Source organism: Dipteris shenzhenensis, chromosome 1 (assembly GCF_047967505.1).
Source record: "Dipteris shenzhenensis isolate YYH24624 ecotype China chromosome 1, Dip_SZ_1.0, whole genome shotgun sequence".
In the NCBI taxonomy this organism is placed as follows: Eukaryota; Viridiplantae; Streptophyta; class Polypodiopsida; order Gleicheniales; family Dipteridaceae; genus Dipteris; species Dipteris shenzhenensis.
Window position 1 is genome coordinate 63,046,505 of NC_141596.1, and position 23,629 is coordinate 63,070,133.

The following is a 23,629-nucleotide window of genomic DNA, read 5'->3' on the forward strand; positions in this document are numbered from 1 at the left end:
GTTGTGGGCCTAGTAGGACGTAGAAGCGGACCTCAAGCTTTGCCCTAGTAGTGGGGTCCATTGGCTTGGTGGTACCAACGTTGGGGCTATGAAGCCTACTCCCTTGAACATAAAGGTTGTAACTATGGGAGTAAATGGTTGGACTCACTAAGGGAGCGGGTTATCAGACATCTGCATGGATGCTCCTTGCATTGGTCTGTAGGGTCGAACTTGCAATAGCACATAGCCTGTGGCTTGTGGCCTAACGACAAAATTGGGGCACCTAGAAGGTTGGAGGTTCATAATGGTTTCCCCCTTGGAAGTCTCATGAGTTTCCAAGGCTAGGGTTTTGTCTTTGAAAGTCCCTCATCCATGGGGCTTCTTCTTCGATGCATTCTGGGTCAGGGTGTCCCATGAATAATGTGGGACCTGAGTCCACAAAAATGGCCTCGATCCCTGCCCGTGGCTCAAGGACTAATTGTCTCACTAGCCTCCCTTTTTTGTGAGCATGTTGGCAAAAGGGTTCTCCATTTCTATTGAACCTGTTCAGCCTAACCATTCAAACATGTTGGATGTAGTCCCCCTTAGTCTGGAGGCTACGGAAGGAGTAGGGGAATGAGGTGGAGCTATGCTGGTGTAGGGGTCTTTGGAGGCCCTCAGGCCAGTGGGCTCTTGCATTCCCTCGCTCAAGCTTTCGGTCTCATATGAGTTGGAGGGACTACTACGTCGATGGCCTAATACTGAGTGAGAGCGGGGAATAGAACTCCTTGTTGGAGCTGAACCAAAACTGGGGAAAAATGTGGGATGCATATCGTTCAAAATGTTGTCCTCGATCTCAGGCTCCTTGGACAACACACGTCAAGTGCATGTATGATATCCATGCAGAGGTACACCCTACTTCAAATTTAGTTCTATATTTTTTATCAGAGAATTTTTTCCCAGAGCTATACCTCGAGTCGGAGGGTTAATTAGGTATACCTCCAGTCGGAGGGTTAATTATATGCCGAGGGGGGTCGAAGGATTAGCTATATGCCGATGGGTCTGAGGGTTAGCATTAAGGTGACGGTCAGTGGGATAGCATAGGACACATGTCTTGAAACGAGTTGGGTTGGGGTTAATATGCCTCTGTATCGATGGGTTAATGTTAAAGCAATGGGCAACGGGATACTATAGTCACTGGGATGGGAATATGGCAACGATTGTAGGGTTGACCTCCGATGGGATGGCTTGCCTCGAAGGGATACCAGAATGGCAACGATCGGAGGGTTAGCTTTATGCTGATGGGGTGGAGGGTTAGCCTTAAGGTGATGGGTCAATACCTACCAGGCCAGTAGGATAGCAAACCTTGACACATCATAAATAAGGCAACGGGTTAGGTGACTAACATGTGTCAGGTTGATGGGATAGAGCTAAGGCAGTGGGTCAATGGGATAGTAAGCTAAGGCGATGGGTCATCAGGATAGGAATTGTATGGGAACACATAGTGCCATTGACTCTCTTCTCATGATTATCGGTGGTCCTTCAAGATCTAGTCTAGGTTTGTGTCCATACGAGGGTTGTTAAGGAACTAACCTACCTACCACAAACAAAAAACATCACAAAACAATAACTTTTGGCACACAAACGAGTGGTTTCTATAAGTTGGACTATCAAGCACCCAAAACCACTTTAAAATTCCACTCCAATATTCATTTTCAAGTGTTTTTAGCTAGATTTGACACTACAACTAGCTTAGCAATCATCATAGCTACCTTCTTGTATAAACAAGCATAAAAAAACAATCAAAGACAAGCTCAATGCATGAAAATGGCTTTATGGACAGAAAGTTGAAAATTGAGATTTTCTACTCTAAACTCACTCTTTCTTCACTCGTCTTCCAATCCACCCCTAATCTCTAGTAAAAACTCCTAAGGACATTTTCAATGGGTTTTTTATGGGAGCAATCTAAACAAATGCAAAAGCATACCTCATATCTCCCTAGCAACAATGACAAAGATGTGTTGTCTAGTGGAGACACACGTGTCATGGGGATGCTAGAAGTGTGCCCATGTGCTCCTCACTCCCATGCTACTCCTTTTGGGAGAATTATGTAGTAAAGCATTCACTTGTGTCACTCGAGTTCCTACCAAATCGCTGCAATGGGGTTTCCACCGAGAAGAAGGAGGTGAGAGAGAGAGAGGGACAAGGGCAAGGAAGAAGGAAAGGGGATTGAGAAGGAGAAGAAGGTGAAGGGGGATCATGGAAATCACTAAAGGCAAACAAGAAGAGAAAGAAAACTCAACCTCAACACATGAGCAAGAAGAGAGCTTGTATTTCTCAAAGGTTGCATACAACAATGAAGGCCAAAGTCAACCATTTGGCCTTTTATACATGTCAACTTTTTAAGGGCGGGTTAATCCTATTCCTTGTATCACTCTCCCTCTTTTGCTACACTTACTTGGGCCCATATGGTGCCAAGGCATATGCTGATTAAAGACCAACCTTCTCTTTGTCTTCAAATGGCTACTGTGTTATCCTTTCCAATTGGGGCGATCCTAGTGACTACTTCAAAATTGAGCCATTTCTAGCTCAGAACCTGTAGGGTTTGGACTAACTAGATCTGTTAGCATGCTCAATGGTTGTTAAAAAATGCTTAGAAAAACGAGAATTCTTCACCATTCCAACCAAGGATAACTACTCAATCTATTAGATTTTCCTCTCTCTCTCTCTCTCTCTCTCTCTCTCTCTCTCTCTCTCTCTCTCTCTCTCTCTCTCTCTCTCTCTCTCTCTCTCTCTCTCTCTCCTTCTCTCTCTCTCTCTCTCTCTCTCTCTCCCATGCACACACACACACACACACACACACACAAACAAAGATTAGTATTTTAACAAGAATATATGGATTTTATCTCCTTATTTTATGGGTTGCATAAAGTTTTAGTAGAATTTTTGTTAGTGGACTAGACCAATTAAAAAATACACTCCAATGTTGTCTTTTAAAGCATTGCATGGGTTTAACTAAGAGGAGGAGACCTTCATTTTTTTGACAAAGTCCAAGCATAGGTTGGAGCCTACAAAACAATGATGGGACTCATACCCAATATTAACATCAGAGGTATAGCAAGTAAACAATCTAGGTTATGACCATTTGTGTATGCAAATGGTCCTTTTAGATTTCTTTTAGCCTAGTTGACATAGAGGAAATACTTTTTTAAGTAAAATTATTTCTCCTCTAAAATTTTGGATGCCTCAACAAACAATCATGATAGCCAAAAAATAGTGGTCAAATGTGCATGTCCTTATACACATTACAATTTTGAAAATCCACCAGTAAAATAACGTTTATTTTTTCCAACACCCAATGCATATTGACCTAATAGTCCTTGCTATGTACATTCATGTTGAAAACCTTATTACTTCATATGATATAAAACCCATGCCTAGAGCCCCACAGACTAAGAACTTAAATCTAAATCTATGTTGAAAACCTTATTACTTCATATGATATAAAACCCATGCCTAGAACCCCACAGACTAAGAACTTAAATGTGAATCTATGCTAGCTTAGGAATTATTACCCAATATTTCTATGCATGAAATAACCTAATCTTTGGAGAGTCCCTATTGTAAATTTATATCTAGATTATCCATATGTGAGGATTTAACATAAATTTGGCAAAGATACATTAGAAAAATTCCTCATTGTGAGAACTTCCCTCAAAATCCTAGTTAGAATGCAATGTGAACCAATTGATGTGGTCTTCAATCTAGTGTTAACCTCGACCAATGGCAAAAGATTAGATGGATTTCCTAGGGGATACACTCTTAATAAAAGGTGAACATCACTTGCATGCATGAAATTCAAGAAAAACTCCTACATGCAATCCATGTAGGATGGTAAAGCACCCCATTTAAGCCTATAAAGATACTACCAAAAGTCCAATCTTTCTCAATAGAACATAGTAAGTTAGATAACATCTCGATAACATCCTCTTGATATTAATTAGACCACTTTCAAATATTTAATAATGGACTAATATTCAAACTTATTTTTCCCCCCTACCATGGCCTACAGTAACTAGCCATAGTTCTTGCTTAGTTGATGCATACACTTGGTACATGACAGCACCAACTGTTAAAATGGAATGGCCCCCATAATTACTTATATTAAATATTGGGAAAAAGTAAAGCTTGGCCATCCATACCTAATTTATAAGCTCATGCCTCATCTTTAAAAAACCCCATCGTACACTCATGTGATATCATATCACATGAGTGCATATATACATGAATCATATGGGTGTTTGAAAGGCTCAATAGTAAACTCATTACCATCCTAATCAACAAGATCCAATCGAGCTCTCTTGGCACTGGCAACCTACACAAGGGGCTCCCAACACTACCCTCAATCAAAGTATTATTATCAAAAGAGAAGCATGCATCCCATTTGTCAAGCATTCTCTGATGAGAGGTACAATACCACATCCCATCTCCATTCATAGACTTATTATCAAAAGAGAAGCATGCATGCCCATTTGTCAAGAATTCTATGATGAGAGGTGCAATAACACATCCCATCTCCATTCATAGGCCACCTAGAGGATACAAAAGGATCAAATTACATTCAATGAAACTAGTGGATCCCTTGCTTTTTATTGAAAATGCATGGTGGATGATGCTCCAGGTTCCTTCTATACCTCAAGCCTGATAATGAGTCCACTAGTTACTCATTTGTTGTATATTTAGCTTCTCAAAGATAAGTTCAATATATACAGTAAATATTGGACGTGTATGGCCTAAATGCATCATAAAACCAAGTATATTTGATCTCTTGCATCACACAATGATTCAAAGGAGCTTTCTAAACAACATATCTTCTCCTTCTTATTTAGGTAACCATGTAGAATTTTATCTAGAACAACACACAATGATCCACTCCAATAATTGCATGCAAACGGAGATTCCATGTATTTTGGGACCATTTTGCACTGCATATTAATATTTGGTCTCTACCACCCCTTAATATTTACGATGAGATATGGATATGACCTTGGAATAGTGTAGATGAGCTTGAGTACTACAATTTTGGTTCTTACATCATCTCGATCAGAGTTCTATAGAAAAAGTTATGGCCTCTACAAGCGAGATTTTGGGCCTTCTAGGACCATTCTGCACCGTGTATTAATACGCGGCCTCTACCAACCCTCAAGCTTAATGTTGAAATATGAAATTCTAGTGGTGTAGATGAGTTGATTACTACAATTTTGGTTTTTAAATCATCTCGATCGGAGGTCTCTAGCAAGAGTTATGGCCTCTGTAAGCAGAGATTCCGAGCCTTCTAGGACCATCTTTGCACAATAGATTAATATGCTATCTCTACCACCCATCAAGTTCCATGTTGAAATTTGACCTTGAAGTGGTGTAGAGGATAAGGTATACATGACTATGGATTCTAAGTAATTTTTTAAAAAATTGGATATCCTTAAAATAATACAAAATAATTCCCTCTAGTTTTTAATTTTATTTATGATGAAAAGGCAAAGGAAAAATGTATTTTCAGAGTCATGCGAAGTGGGGTAAAAAGAGAAGAGGTTATGAGAAAAACATAAAGAATTGAGGTCTTTTGGTGCCGCTACCATTTGTTCTAAATGAGGAATAGGTGTAAAGAAATAGAGATTCCACTCCTAGAGGCAAGAGGTAATAAAGAAAGGTAGCTACAATAGGCAATAGGAGGCCAGGAGGCAAGAGAGGTGCCAACAACTTTCAATAAAGATTTTGTATGTTTGAGCAAAGGAGGAGGAAAGTTAGACTTTGGTTATATTGATTGAGCTTCAATTAAATTTATGAATTGATAATGTCTCATATAATGGATGGTTTGCTCGTTTTTCATCACTCGGTTCAATTACTTTGCTTGGTTATTTTCTCTCGCTTTTTGGTAATCCTCGTTAATGAAGGAATCTAGAAGGATTACCTCCTCATCAAAGTTGACCTTTTGTGAGAGGAAGAAATCAACTACCAACATACCAGATTGTAAGTTGGGGGGGGGTTCTTGTCCCACCAATAAATGTTTGCTATTTTGAAGAAGAAAAAACCAAAAGATCACCTCCCATTGCTGCTATGTGAGTTTAGATCAAAAGATAAAACTAGCAAAGGTAACTTGTAAATTGTGCTAGAATCTGAGAAAATATCATCATCTCTAACTCAAACAAGAGAATAAAATCTTCTCATCGAATTTGAGTTTGTAGGAAATACTTGATTCCCCATTGTAATGGGATCACTAGAGTATGACCTCATTGACAAATAACTTCTATCAGATTATAAGAGTATGACTTCACCAAGGAAGAACTTTAAAAAACTATTGAGTCCATAAACATTTCCAGCCTTGGGATTGGTATCATGATAGCAAAACTTTCTTAGGACTTTTCTAAAATTCTAGTCCAATTATTCTTGATGATTTGCAAAAGGAAGCCACAACCTATGGGGATCTTCCTATTAGTTTGAATGAAGAGGTTATCAAACTTATATATTAAGGGGACCAACACATTTATTTTTATAGCTACATAAAGATCTTAGAAATTTCCACATAAAAATTTGCCTTCATATTATTACAAATTTGATGTAGCTACTACAATGTAGCTCCTCCATGTTCCTCACATTTTACAGTTTGTTTCTTGTAAGATGTTAAGACTAGAGGTTGGACAATTTCCACTTGTTGGCTAGACTCTTGTCTTTGTCTTAGAATCAAATCTTGATTCTCTTTCTATATGGTGGACAACATATTGCCTAGTCATCCTTTGGTCTAAGTTTTTCTTTTAGCCTTCTTCTTTAACATGATGCCCATAGGTGACCACAATGAGTTTTAATGGTTATTAGTTAATAGGAGTGGGGAGTGTGTCATGTATATGAATGATTAACATAGGCTTCCTATGGAAAATTAAGGCAACACGGTTCAAAGTCTGGAATCTTCTTGGTTTGCAAAATTTCCAACTATCTCATGTTGTGCCCTTGTTGATATAAGGCTACCTCAGCTCCCATCTCGTCACTCCTACCATTGAGTGAGATAGTGAGGGAGAGATATTGAGTGGAGGAGAGAAAGGAGGCATGGCTAAGTAAGGAAGTGAGAATGAGCGGAGGGAGTGAGGCTGAGGTAGAAGGAGGTGAACGAAGGGAGTATGGCAGGGATAAGAGGAGGAGGGGGGAAGCTAGAGTGAGGGGGTATGTCTTTTCTCTGAGCGTCTTGGTCTGAGCACATTTTTCTAAGCATGGCCTATATTGTGATTTCGTAGACAATTTTATCACAACATCACACACCCTTTAGTCATAAAACTACCCCACAAAGATGCTATATACATTTAATTACATTTCTTTCCAATAGTATTTAGGGCTTATAAGATCCCTTTATTCACAAAACTACTTTTCATGTCTACTTCATTTCAACACCCTCCACCTATATAATCCATCATTCATACTATCATGATAGATAGTGATTTATCGATGAAATGATTGCAAGTCACATGGTGAAGAATTTAGGGTGCAAATTTGCATGCATCTATGCCGAAACATTTATTAGTTGCATCAAGGAGATACTTTAAGATTCAATTCACCATGATGATCATTTGTACACAACTTATAGTTTTGACATGCAAACCTTAACTAAGATATGACATGATTGTCACATCTCTAGCAAATAGAAAAAGTTTTATGAAACCAACATGCTCAAATTGAATATGTGATATTGAGATTAATATTCATGGGTACTCACATGATGTACTAATAGTTCTTCAATATGATTACTACATCTCTAGCAAATGAAATAGGTGCAAGACACCACAAAAGTTATGCATGTTCAATACTAGGGCATCACAAGGAAAATGAATTGCTTGAAGGGAAAAACTCATGTCAAATCACTAGACTCAATCTTCTTTACTAATGTCATCCACATAGATATTGTGATGATGCCTTCTCTCTTTGATGGGGGCATTGAATGCAATGTCATTATACATCATCTCAGCATAGCACCTACATAAGAAGGCAAAAATCTAAAATAGATCGCTCAATATCAATGCCTCATTGATAATAATATTCTCCAACAAATAGGTTTAAAAAGATAAAACACGAGAGTAACATACTTACTAGTCATCTGGAAGATTAACAACCATTTCCACATCTTCGGAATCATTTACAGTCCCATAGTTTCTTAACACATTTCCCTTTCCTTTCTGTCCAAAAAATGGTTGCAATATAGAATTGCAAATGTCAGGATCATTCTCAATAGATAAGCATGCTCTCCCAGAATGGATGCATGCTTTTTGCATAGAACCAGTCCCAACACCTAAGTCCACCACATGTCCTGAAATTGGACACCAGAAATTGGACACAACAACTCCAAGAAGTACAACATCATGCATGGAGCCTTCTCCAATGCACCTCTCCATGGAATACTCTCTCCATGTTTTATAGTCTGCTCACTTGTTGGTAAATAATGATGAAACAAACTACTTCCAAAAGCAATGCGCAATTTGGTACCAACCACAGAAGCATTTCCAGGATTACAAACACAAGACATACCAGCCCGATGAAGAAGGCATAAAACCACAACATCCACCTAAAGACAAGAAAAGAATTAAACTTATGCTTAGTACAAGCCATTTCATTATACAAGAGCATAAATTCTTTCAACAGGTCATTGTAAGACAATTGTCTCACCTTATGATTTCAATACCACCAACTTTGATTGTACAATATGCATCCAAGCATTGCATGTACATTCGACATGCAAACTCCAATCTACTGATCCTAGCATAACGCTCAACCAAATGAAGAACATGAGGAGCACACATAACTAGGATCCAACCAGAATCTGAAACAACTGTGGCCGCTACTAGCAAGGAGTAGCGTACATGGTCCTCTGTTAATAAATTCCAAGATGGAGATGTGGAATCCTCTACTCCAAGAGCTTCTAGCTGTGTAGGCAGATCAAGAATGAAAAAATATGCCGCCCAAGCAACACTCTTACCATTTCTTGTTTTCCTTTCACCTCCAAGACCCACAAAGTATTCCTTCATGTCTATATAGGCTTGTGTGAAGTTTGAGAAAGACAATTGCTTCCCAAACTTGACATAATCATAGCACCAAACCTTGCAATATGAAGCATCACATGTGCCACTCCGATTCAAAGTTAGAGAGGTCAATGGAATGTACAAAAAGCGGATATACGTATCTTTCCATTTACATCCTTTCAAAATGGGTGTAGGCTGTAGTACCTGCACATCTGTATCCACACCACATATGTAAAGACACAAAGTGATAACAACATATGTTACACAAACAAATAACAGCTTGAAAAAAGATCAAGAGAACTTACCATTATTAGTACTAGGATTTTTTGGTGGCCTACCACCATTCTTTAGTTCCATACTTGAATCCTTGTCCTTTTTAGTCATCTTCTCAAGTGTTTTTTGAACCTCAATGACTGCATCATCCTCGTGGACTGAATTTGAGCTTGATGAACCCATCTCTCCCTTTTTATGCTGTGTGTACAGCTCTACCTCCTCCTCGATGCAACATCCTTTTTTCATATCGAGCCACCATGGGCAGTTCTTTCTCTCCCACTTAGAGAGCACTTACTTCTCTGCTGGGCTACCGAGGTGGCTGGGAGAGGGGGGGAGGAGGGCGGGGGGGGAGGGAGGAGAGAGAGAGAGAGAGAGAGAGAGAGAGAGAGAGAGAGAGAGAGAGAGAGAGAGAGAGAGAGAGGGGGGGGGGGGGATGGAGGGAGGTATCTTAGTGTCTACAAGAGGCCAAAGTGGCCTGTGAGACCAAAACCAATACATCTATAACTGATGGCATTAGGAAAAAACAGAGCTCATTTTGGGGCCTTTTAGGTTAGACAAAAAATAGACATCCTCCAATGAGAGAGAAGCCAACATTACGTTGGAAATGCTTTTCTTTTTTTTTTTTAAAGACTTTATCTCTCTAGAGATGCTCGACGCACTGACATTTCGAAGTTCCCACTCTTGTTTTCTAGTGTTTCATAAATGCTACACCAAATCCCGAATTAGATAAACTGACATTTTGAAGTTCCCACTCGAGCATTTTTTAGTGTGTCATAAATGTCTTCCCAGAGAGGTCAAAACAAATGCCTGACAGGAATGTGCTTAAGAAAGCGATTTGGGCAATTGGCCCCAAGCCAAGTGCCCAAATCGCTTTCTTAAGCGCACTCCTCTCAGGCGCTTGTTTTGGTCGTTCAGACCCCTCCAGGAGGCCAAATTTAGTGATTCAAAAGTCTTTTAAAGGATTTTTGCCTACTCCGAACACAATGGTGATGCTAAAACCACTGAATTTTGCACCATAATTGTAGAAAACCATTTGGGTTCGTAGACACAATATTTATGACACACTAAAAAATGCTCGAGCGAAAACTTCAAAATGTCAATTTATCTGTTTCGCGATTTATATCTCCAATTGAATGCTTGACCGTATAAATTTGTGCTTCTCACTCTAGAAATTTTTAATTTTGGGCCAAGAAAATAAAAAAACATAAATTTCTTACAGGACCCCAAAATGAGCTCCACTTTTTCCTAATGAGTCTCATCAATGAAAGAGGAAAAATACAATACTAGAATCAACTCTATTCTTACTAGGGGTAGAAATGAAATGAAGGGAGAAACTCTATAGATATAAACTATCTGAGATACTGCTGTCTCCCGCTCATCCCATTATATCCATCATAATGTGTGTGTGTGTGTGTGTGTGTGTGAGAGAGAGAGAGAGAGAGAGAGAGAGAGAGAGATCTTTAACGCCCGAGCACTTGCAAAAAGCTAAAAGACGACTTATCAAACATAGATTCCAAGGATTTAAGAGAGAGACAGAGAGACAGAGACAGAGACAGAGACACAGAGAGAGAGAGAGAGAGAGAGAGATCTTTAACGCCCGAGCACTTGCAAAAAGCTGAAAGAGGACTTATCAAACATAGATTCCAAGGATTAGAGAGAGAGAGAGAGAGAGAGAGAGAGAGAGAGAGAGAGAGAGAGAGAGAGAGAGAGAGAGAGAGAGAGAGAGAGAGAGAGAGATTCGTTCATGATTACGATCAAACAAATGAGACACGTTGTATTTACATAAATGCATGAGATGAGAATATTGACATTATATGCATAGGGAGTTCATGTGTCACATTTCATGAAATTGAGTAGTCCAAAGTTAAGGACTATTTTAATGTGGCCCATTTGGGTCCTGAGGGGCGGGGAGGGGGGGGGTCACTCATAAACATGTAACATAGCACTTTAGTGCATTGAGGGGTATTTTTTTATTAGGGGGACTTACATGCCATTTATGTGCATGAGGGGGTTTATAAAATAGCAACTTAACGTAATTTATATATGTTAATTTATGAAGGGGTTTCACAATTTTAAGATTGAAAATGTAAACACGAACAAGGTTTTAACCAAGTACATGAGAGAATGTAAAAATGAAAGAATAGGGATAATTTAAAAAACATGCTTTATGGGTTTATGAAGAGTGACCCCTCGAACATAATTAGAAGGCAGAGGATGTTAATTTTTATTTGCCAAAATATACAGTGTCTTCTCACTCTCTATTATGGAAACCTTGATTTAAATTTAGTGCAACAAATTGGACAAATTTTCATAAATTTCATATTTTGATGCATGCAATTTTTAAAGATGATGCAAAAAGACATGATATTCATCTAAATCACGCCTTGTCATTTGTAACATTATGCCATTTGCATTTCACAATAAAAAGATGCAGAGATGTCGAAAACTCATTTTTTGAGCCAAAAAACTAGATTTGGATAACTTGCAAAGGTACAAGGGTGTGAAAATGACATCTTTTGGGCCAAAACAAGGAGCGCGTTAACACGCTCCTTGTTTTGGCCCAAAAGATGGCATTTTCACATCCCTATAACTTTTTATTTACAAGTCCAAATGAGATCATGTTACATATCAAAGCAAATGGACAAGCATGATTTAGATGCATTTTTGCACCATCTAGTAACCTTTCAAGCACCAAAATATGAATTTGTAGTGGTCAATTTATTGCATTGGTTGAAATAGTGGGATGTAAGAGTGAATCATTAGGGAGGGATGTTTTGCAATAACAAAGAGACATGGATTTGGTTCCAAGAGTGAATAGAGTAAAAAATCTAAGCATTTACATATGCATTGAATGTAGACAAATCCATTCAAGGAGTCCTTGTTGGAAATGCCCCACTTGTGTGGAAGGTTGCATTGATGATACTATGGTGGAAGGAGAGAACTTGATTGCACTAGGGTTTGCCTTGGTACTAATGATGAATTGGCAAACAAAACATACCAACTCTCTTATGGGTTATGTGAAATTAATATTAGTTACTTAAAGTTATATGCGTATTTAACCTTCTAAGATTGAGGAAACATATGGATATTTCAATAGATTATATTTTTTTGCTACTGAAATAGGGAATCTATAAATATTCTAATGTTTTGTATCGCTTGCTTTTTTTGGCTCGCTCGCTTTTTGGTAATCCTCTCGTGAATGGAAGACCATCACATCGTCACCCGCACGATGACCGCATGATACATTCACGAACTAAAGATGCGAACACTGTTGAGGAATCCTCTAGCAACTTTGTTGGGCTATCATACTCCTTTAGAAAACCTGCCAGATACACTAACCTGATAGTCAGTAAGTGCATGCATGTGCCCATGCGATCGTGGAGGCACGTGTCGGTGGCATGTATATACATAAATAATCCATTATCTAAAGCCTGATGATTGGCTAATGACTAGTGATGGTCCATACCTGCTTCGAGTACCATGACCATGTCACAATCCATCACACTGGGTATCCTATGGGCAATGCTAACAACTGTACTATCCCGAAACTCCTCCCTAACAATCTCCTGTAGCATAGCATCAGTCTGAGTATCCACGGATGCAGTTGCTTCATCTAGGAACAAAATTCGACTCTTTTTCAAGAGTGCCCGCCCTAAGCATAGCAACTGCCTCTGTCCAACACTCCAGTTCTCCCCATTATCAACAACTGCATCACATGAATCAATCAAAAGAATCTCCAAAAGATACATCATACATTTTCCTGTTCAACTTACAACATTATATGTTTTTCCTTGAGAGATTGAGACGAAACTTTCAAAGCTAACAGACCCCAGATTATTGACACGATGGCACCATGCAAGGAATGGGACTTAAACAACCTCTCGATTAAGAGAAAATGCATAAGCACTCCACAAAGAGAAGAACCAAAGGGGAATCATTTACCAATTGCATCCAGCTTTTCAATTCTTGTCCCAACAATGTCAGCCAACTGGCATTTGTGTAGCCCCTAAGAATTAACCACAATACCAAATGCATAACTAGTATGATACATGCAAATTAAATAATGGCAACGAACACAATAAAATCCTAACCAAGGGCTATAACATACCTCCCATATTGCATCATCTGTGTGGACACCCAAGGGATCCATGTTTGTCCTTACAGTGCCTTCAAATAACACTGGATCTTGTGGAATGATGCCCAATCTTGATCTTAGATCATGGAGCCCAACAGAGGTAATGTCCACCTCGTCAAACAAAATCGACCCTCCAACCGGTTCAACAATTCGAAACAGAACTTGAATTAGTGTTGATTTTCCGCTTCCTGTCCTACCAACAACACCTATCTTCTTTCCACCAACAATGTCTAGACTAATCCCTTTGAGAACCAAGGGCATGGTTGGTTGATACCTGGCCTGCATAGCCCATTAAAATTTCATGTTGAGTGATTCGGGAGAATGGTAACTTCATGAACAAATTTTCAACATCCATGAACAACTTGAATCATCTACCCAAATGTCCAATGTACTAAGAAACCTATCGCTTGTAGATAAGATATAAGCTTCACACATATGCAACTTGTGTATGATGCATCTAAAGGACATAACTAAACTGGCCTTTTTGCTTAGGTATGGTATTTGGTGTTCGTTGTAAGTAGAGTATTCTTATTAGGCGTTTTTCCAAACGGACTCGATCTACATGACTGAGTGGGCGCTAATGATAAGCCATCTCCAATAGGAAAGTAACCCCAATCTCTACGTCCACTTGAGCCACTGTCTGTGCCATCCTCAACTTTTTGTTGCATCCATGGCTTTGTGCAAGAGTCTACCTTGCGACCATGGCTTGTGTGTGTCTACACAACCTAGATGTGATGTGTTCCTATACGTGATGTCACAAAGACGATGGACACGGTGTGTTTTGGAGTGTTCTAAGTTCCTATACGTGATGTGTTTGAATTGAGTCTAATTGGAATCGGATTACACATGTACCATAGGTCATTATACGCCATTGGAAACTTAGTGCAGACTGGCATGGGAAATCACTTCTGAGGACATCTCATTTGCTGTTCGAGGTGGCATTATGGTTCGAGGAACCCGGCTATTTGGTTCTCTCGAAAGTGAATCCAGTATGCACGCTACTGGAGGGCCCATGATTGCATCTTTATCGTCGTCTTCTTCAAATCATTGTGCTCTCCATGAGCTACAACAAGGGTGGAGTATGGCATCTCATAGAGAGAAAGAGCTTCTTTGTGGGTGTGTACCTGCCCAAAGAGGATAGGATAGGTCGACGCTTGCTTGGGCTAGCTCTGCTGGCTGGTAGGCTGAGTTGGGATCCCAAACTGGACCTCAGGCTACACAACCTAACTGATCAGGTCACCTTGACTTAACTCGACCCTGGTTGGCTCGGGTCAGCCGACCTGCTGGTCGGCTATATAGCCAGCCATGCTGGCTGACCAGGCTGGCTGGAGGTGCCTATAAAGGGCTCCCCCCAACTCGTCTCAAGCTGGGCTCCAAAAGCCAGGTATACATTTCACACAGGTCATAGATTTATACCATAGACAAATGCCCAGCTTTAATGTTCAACTCTTCATGAATAACATTAGACCATTTACATAAGGGCTAGACTGAGGCACCATCCAAAAGACCGATCCAATGACTCTGTCAATTCATCCCCCACTAGCTCACACACTAATGTAGCTAAATTAACAAGTTAAAAACTGGAACACTGCGGAGACATGTTGGTTAAGAGAAAACAAAGCCACCGTGCTTACAGTCAAATCTCTAATGCTGATGTCCCCCCGACATGGCCAGTCTTTGTATGGCACACTCCCCTCTATAACCAATGGGGCCTCACTTGGAATCCTTGTGTATTGTGCAACACGCTCCACCGCAACCATTTTGTTCTCAATCGTGCAACTGTAGAAGACAGATGCTGCTAATATAGTATTCAAAGAAAGCCCATACGAAAGAGAGAGAGCTGCCAATGCTGCAAAAGATCATATACTTTTCAATATTAGAACAGGACAGCAAGTAACCTTTGAAGAAAGTAATCTTTGCAGAATTGTTTACGTTATAAATGGTAGAAAACCGACTAACATGGTGTGATAAAGCCAGGAAGAACCACAACTAGAAAGGCTGCCACACAAAGCACGATTGCACCAATAGTTTCAAGTCTGAATCCAAGCCACGCATTGGCAGCATTGAAATGGAAGTCCATCTTAAGGTTGGTATTAACATGAGATATATTTGTGCCAACAAATTGTTCCTCTTTCCTAAACCCTCTGATAACCATAAACCCAGCAATGGTCTCTGTAAAATGGTGGATGACTGGGGCTTTTGTGACTGAGTCAAGCCGACTGATCTCTCTCGATGAGTTGATGTAGAAGGCCTGTTCAAATGAATGGTTTTAGCATGATATACTTCTAGACTACTTTTTCTGTGTCGAGAAAAGATTCTTCTCGAGTTTTGATGGAGGGGCAAAAGAGGGGATGGTGGGAAAAAGAGAGGAAGCAAAGAGGGGATGGTGGGCGTACTTACTTGGTACTGAAAATACACCCATCCTAGTGGCAATATTATGAATATCACTGGCCATGTGACCACGCATGTCACAATCAGAATACCAACTGTTGCAGAGTAGAGCATCATAGCTGCCATGTAAGCATAAGGCAAGATGATATCTATGGTTGCCTGATCAGTTGATGACTGTACACATGCAACCAAAGATCATGTAAGTGAAAGCTACATAATGTCCATGACACACTACTAGCAACTTGGATGTTGCTCTAGTGAAGACCATATCATGGCATGCATGAGCATTGTGAAGGGTTGCCGTTTATCCATAACCATGGACAACTCCTGTATGATTTACTAAGTTGAGTTACAATGAATTCCATCACCATGGAAAACTTGCCCACAATTCACTATGTCAATACATGCATTGTAATGGGTTACTGTCAATTCTAGCGCCATGGATTGAATCATGCACGGCTTCATTTGTCATCTCAGACAATTGCTCGACAGTGACAGCATCTTGTACAAACGACCACATCATAGATTAAAAGGGAATGAGTAGAACCTTACTGACCACATCATAGATTAAAAGGGAATGAGTAGAACCTTACTCGTGTTAGTATTCTTCCTGTCGGTGTTGTGTCAAAAAAGCTCATAGGGGCTCGGAAGATGCTTTTCAGCATGTCAAGATAGAATTTCTGAGAGATTTTCAAGCAAAAGAGAGCCAGAAGAACAGTCCGAACAACCACAAATAGCCAATTTCCTACACATAGCAGGGCATATACCCATATGAACAGATCCACATTAAAGGAGGCCCCTGATGTTTTGTGGGAAAGCCAAAAATCACTGCTTATGGCAAAGGCCTGAAAGATGGCCTGCACTGCCAACACTAGCAGAATGTAAAAGACCCCAAAAGCACCTGTCAAGTAAAGCCAATACACATTCCATCCCACTCTGCCAGTTTCTCTCTTTTCAGCTTCAAAGAGCTTCCCTGGCATTTGTTTCACTATGGATGATGATAAGGAGCCTGAGCTTCTGCGGCCTGAGCTTGACAGATTGTCAAGTTCCTCAAAGATCTCACTCCATTCTTCCACTTCCACAGGCTCTCCTTGAGGATCCTTCATATCAACTGTCCCAATAGCTTTCTTATGTGCTGCTACCAATTCTCCAAACTGAGCTCCCGCATTTAAGAGATCCAAATACTTTCCTGATTGTTGTATTACCCCATCTTGCAACACCTGCAGTCACAAACTGTACCATCAATCTTCCTGCACATATGCCATATTGGTTGCATGGATTAAACTATGATATCAATCTTCATTAAGCTGTTACAACGAGACCCAGTAGGTACAAATGTATCCCTGAAGAGAGTATACAATGGAAAATTGAAAACACAGAATCAAGTAATGATAAAGTGATCAATGTAACCTTCCATATGTAGCAATGGGATGAATGAAGACAGCCAGAAGTGGCCTGCATAGAGGCTGTCCACTTCCACATCCTGTGGGGGCACTCCTGCATCTCTATAGAAGCTCCTAAATCTGAAGCAGTTGTGTGGTGGTAGAAGGGAGACAACATATGTCTAGGAAAGCATGAAGTGGACTTCTGATATATAGATGAAACTAAGATCAATGAAAGAATGCCTGAAGTTGGTAGAACATATGTCTAGGAAAGCATGAAGTGGACTTCTAATATATAGATGAAACTAAGACCAATGAAAGAATGCCTGAAGTTTGGCTCTCTAAGCAATCTGAGATTTCAGGAGAAACAATATCATAATTCCAACCGGAAGACCTCTGTTCTGTCACAGTATTGACGTAAGCCAATTTCCAAAAATCATTCTTCGTCTGATATCAGTATTGAATATGGACGACAATTCGTTGACAGCAGGAACTAAATGCATGCTGCTGTGAGCATATTTTGAGAGAGAGGATACCAGTATAAGGTCAGCTTTGGGTAGAAACTCCACTTGATGTGTCACCAAAACTCTTGTCTTCGTTTCCAAGGCTCCAAGTAAGCATTCCTGTGAAAGCACAAACATATATACCTTGAGTATAATTCAGTGGCTTACCAAACTACGTCTGAGGTGAGCTATTGAAAGGGCTTCATTGCACCTTGAATATGGCAGAGCCTGTATGAACATCAACTGCACTGAAGACATCATCGAAGAAGTACACATCTGAATCTTGATACACCGCCCGTGCTAGCTGTACCCTTTGCTTTTGTCCACCGCTGAGATTTATACCCCTTTCTCCTATCTCCGTTTGATCCCCAAACTCCAAAAGTGCAATGTCTTGCTCAAGGGCACACACCTTGAGGGTTTTGTGATACTTGGAGCGGTCCATGGGCATTCCAAACAATATGTTTTCTTCCAGAGTGCCACTCTGAATCCATGCTGTTTGTGGAACATATGCAGTTCTACCGTATACTTGGACCTGCCACAGTCAGAAAAGATGGTTGAAAAAGATCTACCAGTGTTACGACTCAACGCAACAAAGGCAATCTTTCACGTGTATGGATTATGATAGGTTTTTGAAGAGGTGGAGTTCATAATGCAAGGAAGAAACACCTGAGGAAAGAAAGAATCCTTACTGTGCCAGACAACTTGGGCATTTCACCAAGCAGAGATGCTAACAGTGAAGATTTGCCAGCCCCCACCTTTCCTATGATGGCAACCAAATGACCTTGGGGAATCCTAATATTGATCCCATGGAGCATAGGCTTGGACAACTCGTCATCCCATGTAAATTCACCACCTTCAACAACGACAGAGTACTCAGGGTTACAAGGAGAGTCTGTGATGACAAAGCCTTCTAGTTCGTTGCTCAGCATATACTTGTCAAGTCGATCAAGAGATACAAACGCCTGGGAAACAGAGATAATTGTCTGAGGAAAAGTTCTGACGGGTTCGGAGAGAATATTGAATGTGGAAATCACAGTGAAGATATTCGCTGCTGTAAGCTTCATATTAGTTACCAGGCAGGTTCCAAAGGTTACAATGCCGACCACAGAAGTCGACACAGTGAGGATGCCAATGTTGGATCCCAGAGCATACTGAAATTTTTGCAGCCACTTAAACTCACCCTTCCGACAATCCTCTACTTTCTTGCAGAAGTGCTCTTCCCAAGCTTGCAACTTGATGATTTTCATGTAGTTAAGAACTTCAGTAGTAGCCTTCATTCTCACATCCTTCTGGGTCATGACTTCAAATGTGTAGGTCCGCAAGAGACTGCTGATCTTAGAGATGATAGCCCCAATCACAAGCATTGCGACGAATCCAGCTAGCATTGATATGCCAATAGCACGGTAAAGTATGAAGAGAGCAAAAACTACTTGAAGAGGAAGCAACCATATGTTGTGTAGCTGGACAATGGAGTCATTGATCTGCTGCACATCCACGGTCATGTAGTTGACGATTCTGCCAGCACCATGGGATTGCCGGGATAAACTTGATAGTCTGAGACCTTTCCTGTAGATGCTGGTGATGAGGCATGACCTGATAGTCATGCCCAGCTTCTGAGATAAGAACTGGTACTGATGGGTGGAGAACACTTCCACAAACTTGGCCAAGAGAAGGATGAATACAAGCATGTAGCCTTCACTGTGATATCTCGGATGACTCTCAAGAAAATTAACGAAACTCTGGATGAGCAAGGGTCCAATATACATACATATGGTCTTGACAAAGGCAAGGGCTGCAGTAAGAGTCAGCTTCCATTTGAAGGATCTTACGAGTGCTGCCCTCACAGGATGATCTGTCTGGCACTTTGGCCAACGTGACTGGAAGAATGTGTAAAGTCCTTCTGCTTTGTCCTCAGGGGACAGCTCAGGGACATCCTCTATCTGGAGCGTGGTTCTAGCCCCTTTGGAGAGCAAGGGGTTTAACCATAGAAAGAAGGATCTGCTCAGCAAGCCAGCTGTGTGGTAGCCTGTAATCTTGGCTTGCTTATTTGCGTCTGGTTCTCCATTGAGAGAGGGCTCTGAGAGGCCACTCTCTGTATGCTTTCTGAGACCAGTTGCGCCTCTTGCAGAAACCACCAAGAGGAAAAGAGAGACTGGGAAGATCACTATGCTAACAACATCATCCATTCTGAGAGAGATGGTATAAGAGAAGCCATAACGTGCAATTCTGAGGATTGCTGAAGAAAACTGTAGGATGGAGAGGATGGAGATGATGAACCACCATGCCCGGACGAGGGGCGGATGCTCCACCGATCTCTTGGGCAACTCATGTCCGATCACCAGTGTGAATGTAGTCCAGGCAAGGGCTTGCACCGCCGAGAAGACCACCTCTGCAGGGGCGATTTGGGTCCATCCAGAGGATGCCCAAGCATACCATATGTGCAAACCCAATGAGACAAAAGTAAGCAAGGTGATGAGGGTTACGAGCGCAAAAGTGGTGATGAAAAGAGGTCCAGCTGCAGAGAATTGGGTCTTGTTCAGCTCATCCTTCTGTTGTTGATGGGTTTTTCTTTTGTGGGCGGAGACAGACATGGCAAAGACAAAGCAGAAGAAGAGATGGAATGCAGCTTGCAGGATATGTTGAGAGCAAGCCGAGAAAAAAATATAAATGATCCATTCGAGCACAGGCACCTGATTGGCAGAAAGATGATCGGGTCCAGAGCAAGACAGGGAGTGCATCCACGCCATGGCCAGAGCTTTGGAGTCCCGTCCCACCCAGCTATCCAGTGGTTTGACGACAGAGGATTGAAGAGAGTGGCGCAAAGAATCCTGAGCTTCCTCATCTTTATAGAAGTGAAAATCCTACGTTTTCAGATCCTCATATGTTGGTGTGCGATCCACCGGTACAACGACGATGAAAGGAGATTCCTTGTGTTTGTGGAGGGCAAATAGTGGAGAGTTCAAGCTTACGTTTCCTCAAATCAAATCCTGATGAAAAGATATTTGAGTGTACAACGACATTGAAAGGCTTCCTTGTGTTTGTGGAAAAGTAGAAGCAACAAGGTGAATGATATTTAATCATTCGTAAGGCTTGCCCACATCCAAAAAAACGAAAAACAAGACTAGTCCGATGTGCATTGGAGATGGTAAATAGAAAAGGGGGTGGAGATTGGATTGTATTGGGGTGGAGATTGGGTAAAGAGAGGCACTCTTTTCCTTGTGTTTGTGGAGGATAAATAGTGGAAACTTTTGAGGGAAAAGGAGAGTTCAAGCTCACTTTTCCACACATGCAAATCCTACGTTTTCAGATGAATATAATGTTTGTAGTGGAAACTTTTGAACATGCTACCATTTTCAGGGCTTGAATGGGTTTAGTGTATACTTCAAGTTCATATACATGTTTTTTATACACTAGAATTTGAGAATTCTAACTATAGGTGGCTCTAGATGTCTTATGCCAATCCGTTTGAGTACTTGAAGGGCTAAATTTGAACCTCATATGGTTATGTTAATTTTTGGGTGAATTTATCAAAATTGAAGATCTATATATTCACCCCACTAAGGAGAACCTTCTAAATTCGCATTTGGGTGAAGGTTCGCCCTTAAAAGTTACCTTGCACGGGCTACTCAGTACCTTGTTTTGGTATGCCCCTAGCGCACTATTGGCACTTTATTAAAAAAGTGGATCTCCCAAAAAAAAAAACTTTGGTAGTTCAACTGAAAAGGTAGATGACCATGCAATGGTGCCTTATTTCGCAAATACAAAGGTACCAATGTAAGAGCTTAGAAGAAAAACTTGCTCTATATAAACAAGAAAAATAAAAAAGTTGCAAGATCTGAGAGGCAACTATAATTTTGAAAGACTTGCAAAAGGTTTTTAGTGAAAATTTGTATTGAAAGAAATGGTATGTGATGCTAAATATTAGGTTACAGTTTTATTCCATTGTAACTTCAACTGAGTTATTTAATACATTCACATCTTGTTGTATTATTTTAATTCTAAGACTTGAACTTTGTCGTTTTTTTTGCCATGGAGCACATAATGATAGCCTCTGCTAGTTGCATTATTGCCACACTTCCATCTCGTTGCATTCACTTGTTGATAGAATCCTATGCCTTATAGTTTCATCTAATTATCAAGCGCATAATTGATAAATTTTAAAATAGAATCTTAATCTTGTGTGTGTGTGTGTACGTACGCACGTATCTATTTATTTATTCTTTTTTTTATATTTATATATTTCTTTATCTATTTTTTTCATGGACAAAAGACGTGACACAAGGTCCATCAAACTTGATCCTCCCTGTAAATATCATGGGTAGTGATTTTGTAATTGAGTTCGTGATGGCCAAAAGGATAGGAACTTTTTAGAAATTGAAGCCTAGTAGATACATGAATACTGAAGTGCTCATATGAGCTTGTGAGTTATCTCTTTCATAACATGGAAGTGATTGTCACTACAACCTTTAGGTTATTATGAGCTAGACTACAATCACATGAATGTTTGTCTTATCATCCATGATCTCAGATACACCATGGTCAACTCTTTCAATTCACCATGCAACACCACCTCACCATCAAGAACATGGAGAGGGATGGTTAGATTGTCATGACACATCCTAGTTAAGTACAACAAAGTGAGCTTAATTGAATAAAATGAAAGCACATGCTATTGTGTTATATGATCACATAGCACTTTGAATTCAGCCATGGATGACTTTTTCATGTTAGTTTCGGTAATAAGTGAAACTTTTATATTGGTGTTGAAAGCTTGTATGCCTTAATAAAAACAAATGTTTTAAACATTCGCCAAAATTTAAAACTTTTATGCAAAAAAATTTAAAGTTTCGCCAAGATTTACATCTTTTACTTGAAAATTTAGAAGAAAATATATAAAATCATACTTTGCTCTATCAATATTGTGAAACTTGAAAAAATTAGCTCGATAAACTTTTGCCAAGATTTTATATTAATATATAAGTGTAAGTTCGATAAAAACATCATGAATTAAGCACATAGCACATTACTCATTACATAGCAGTTTGTACTCAACGCATAACCACACATTTGTCTACGAGAGTTGGAATGCTTCCTCTTCTAAAAGTATAAGATCAAGAACGTGCCCTTCCTTTGGAACACGACACCCTGCATTTGGCACGATTTGGCACAAAGCACTTTGTATACTGCGTTCAGTACACGTAGCACTTTGCATTATAGTATATGCATTTTAGCAATTTTCTCAATTAAAAGAAAAACAAATAGGGAAGAAAGCCTTACCTTTCTATGATAAGGAAGTCTCTAGATGCGGATCACACTTGAATAGTCTGCATAGAAATGACTCTCTCTCTCTCTCTCTCTCTCTCTCTCTCTCTCTCTCTCTCTCTCCCCCCCCCCTCCCTCTGTCTCTCTGTCTCTCTGTCTCTCTCTCTCTCTGTCTCTCTCTCTCTCTCTCTCTCTCTCTTAGTATCATCTTAACTTCTAAATTTCAAAATATAATCTCAACCCTTCACACACACACATATGGATAGACATATACGGTTGAGATATACATGACATGGTTCAATATTACACTTCTTAATATATGGTTGTGATATACATAACATGGTTCAATCTTAGACTTCTTAATATTGGCAAGTTGGAGCTAGGTAGCAAACAAAAGTGATGTCAAATGGTAACTTGCTTACTTTGGTACACCTGGATGTTCAAGTTGAGTTGGGACACTTGATGCCTTAGCAATGTGTGGAGTATGTTCCAAGAATTTTTAAAGCCACAAGGCATGTTTAAGGGCCACATGAGCATGCCTTAAGGAGAGGATATGTAAATGATACATGACCCACAAAGGAAATCATACATGCTTACTAGAGAAATGATTGATCCATTAAAGTTTGGTCCTCATAAGCATTCAATCCCATTTTCTGCCACATCCTTGGA

General features: G+C 40.1%; 1 protein-coding gene and 1 pseudogene across 6 annotated transcripts; both read right to left on the reverse strand.

The window, feature by feature from the left end:
* Positions 1-8,087: 8,087 nt before the first annotated feature.
* Positions 8,088-9,533, reverse strand: LOC147906180 (uncharacterized; annotated as a pseudogene).
* Positions 9,534-12,005: 2,472 nt separating this feature from the next.
* Positions 12,006-20,650, reverse strand: LOC147906181 (ABC transporter C family member 14-like). Of its 6 annotated transcripts, none has more exons than XM_087376954.1 (12): positions 18,879-20,650; positions 18,388-18,551; positions 17,910-18,230; positions 17,732-17,818; positions 16,407-17,033; positions 15,823-15,987; positions 15,382-15,673; positions 15,048-15,271; positions 13,396-13,701; positions 13,230-13,293; positions 12,754-12,993; positions 12,006-12,609 (listed from the first exon to the last, which is right to left on the reverse strand). In XM_087376954.1, exons 1-12 carry the CDS (start codon positions 20,443-20,445, stop codon positions 12,506-12,508), a joined length of 4,161 nt encoding a protein of 1,386 aa, XP_087233080.1. In that variant the 5' UTR covers positions 20,446-20,650; the 3' UTR covers positions 12,006-12,505. The 6 variants fall into 6 exon arrangements, with proteins under 6 accessions (XP_087233080.1, XP_087233070.1, XP_087233062.1 ...); XM_087376944.1 differs by having other exon boundaries at positions 18,388-18,660; positions 18,772-20,650; XM_087376936.1 differs by having other exon boundaries at positions 15,057-15,271; positions 18,388-20,650.
* Between the last annotated feature and the right edge of the window lie 2,979 nt (positions 20,651-23,629).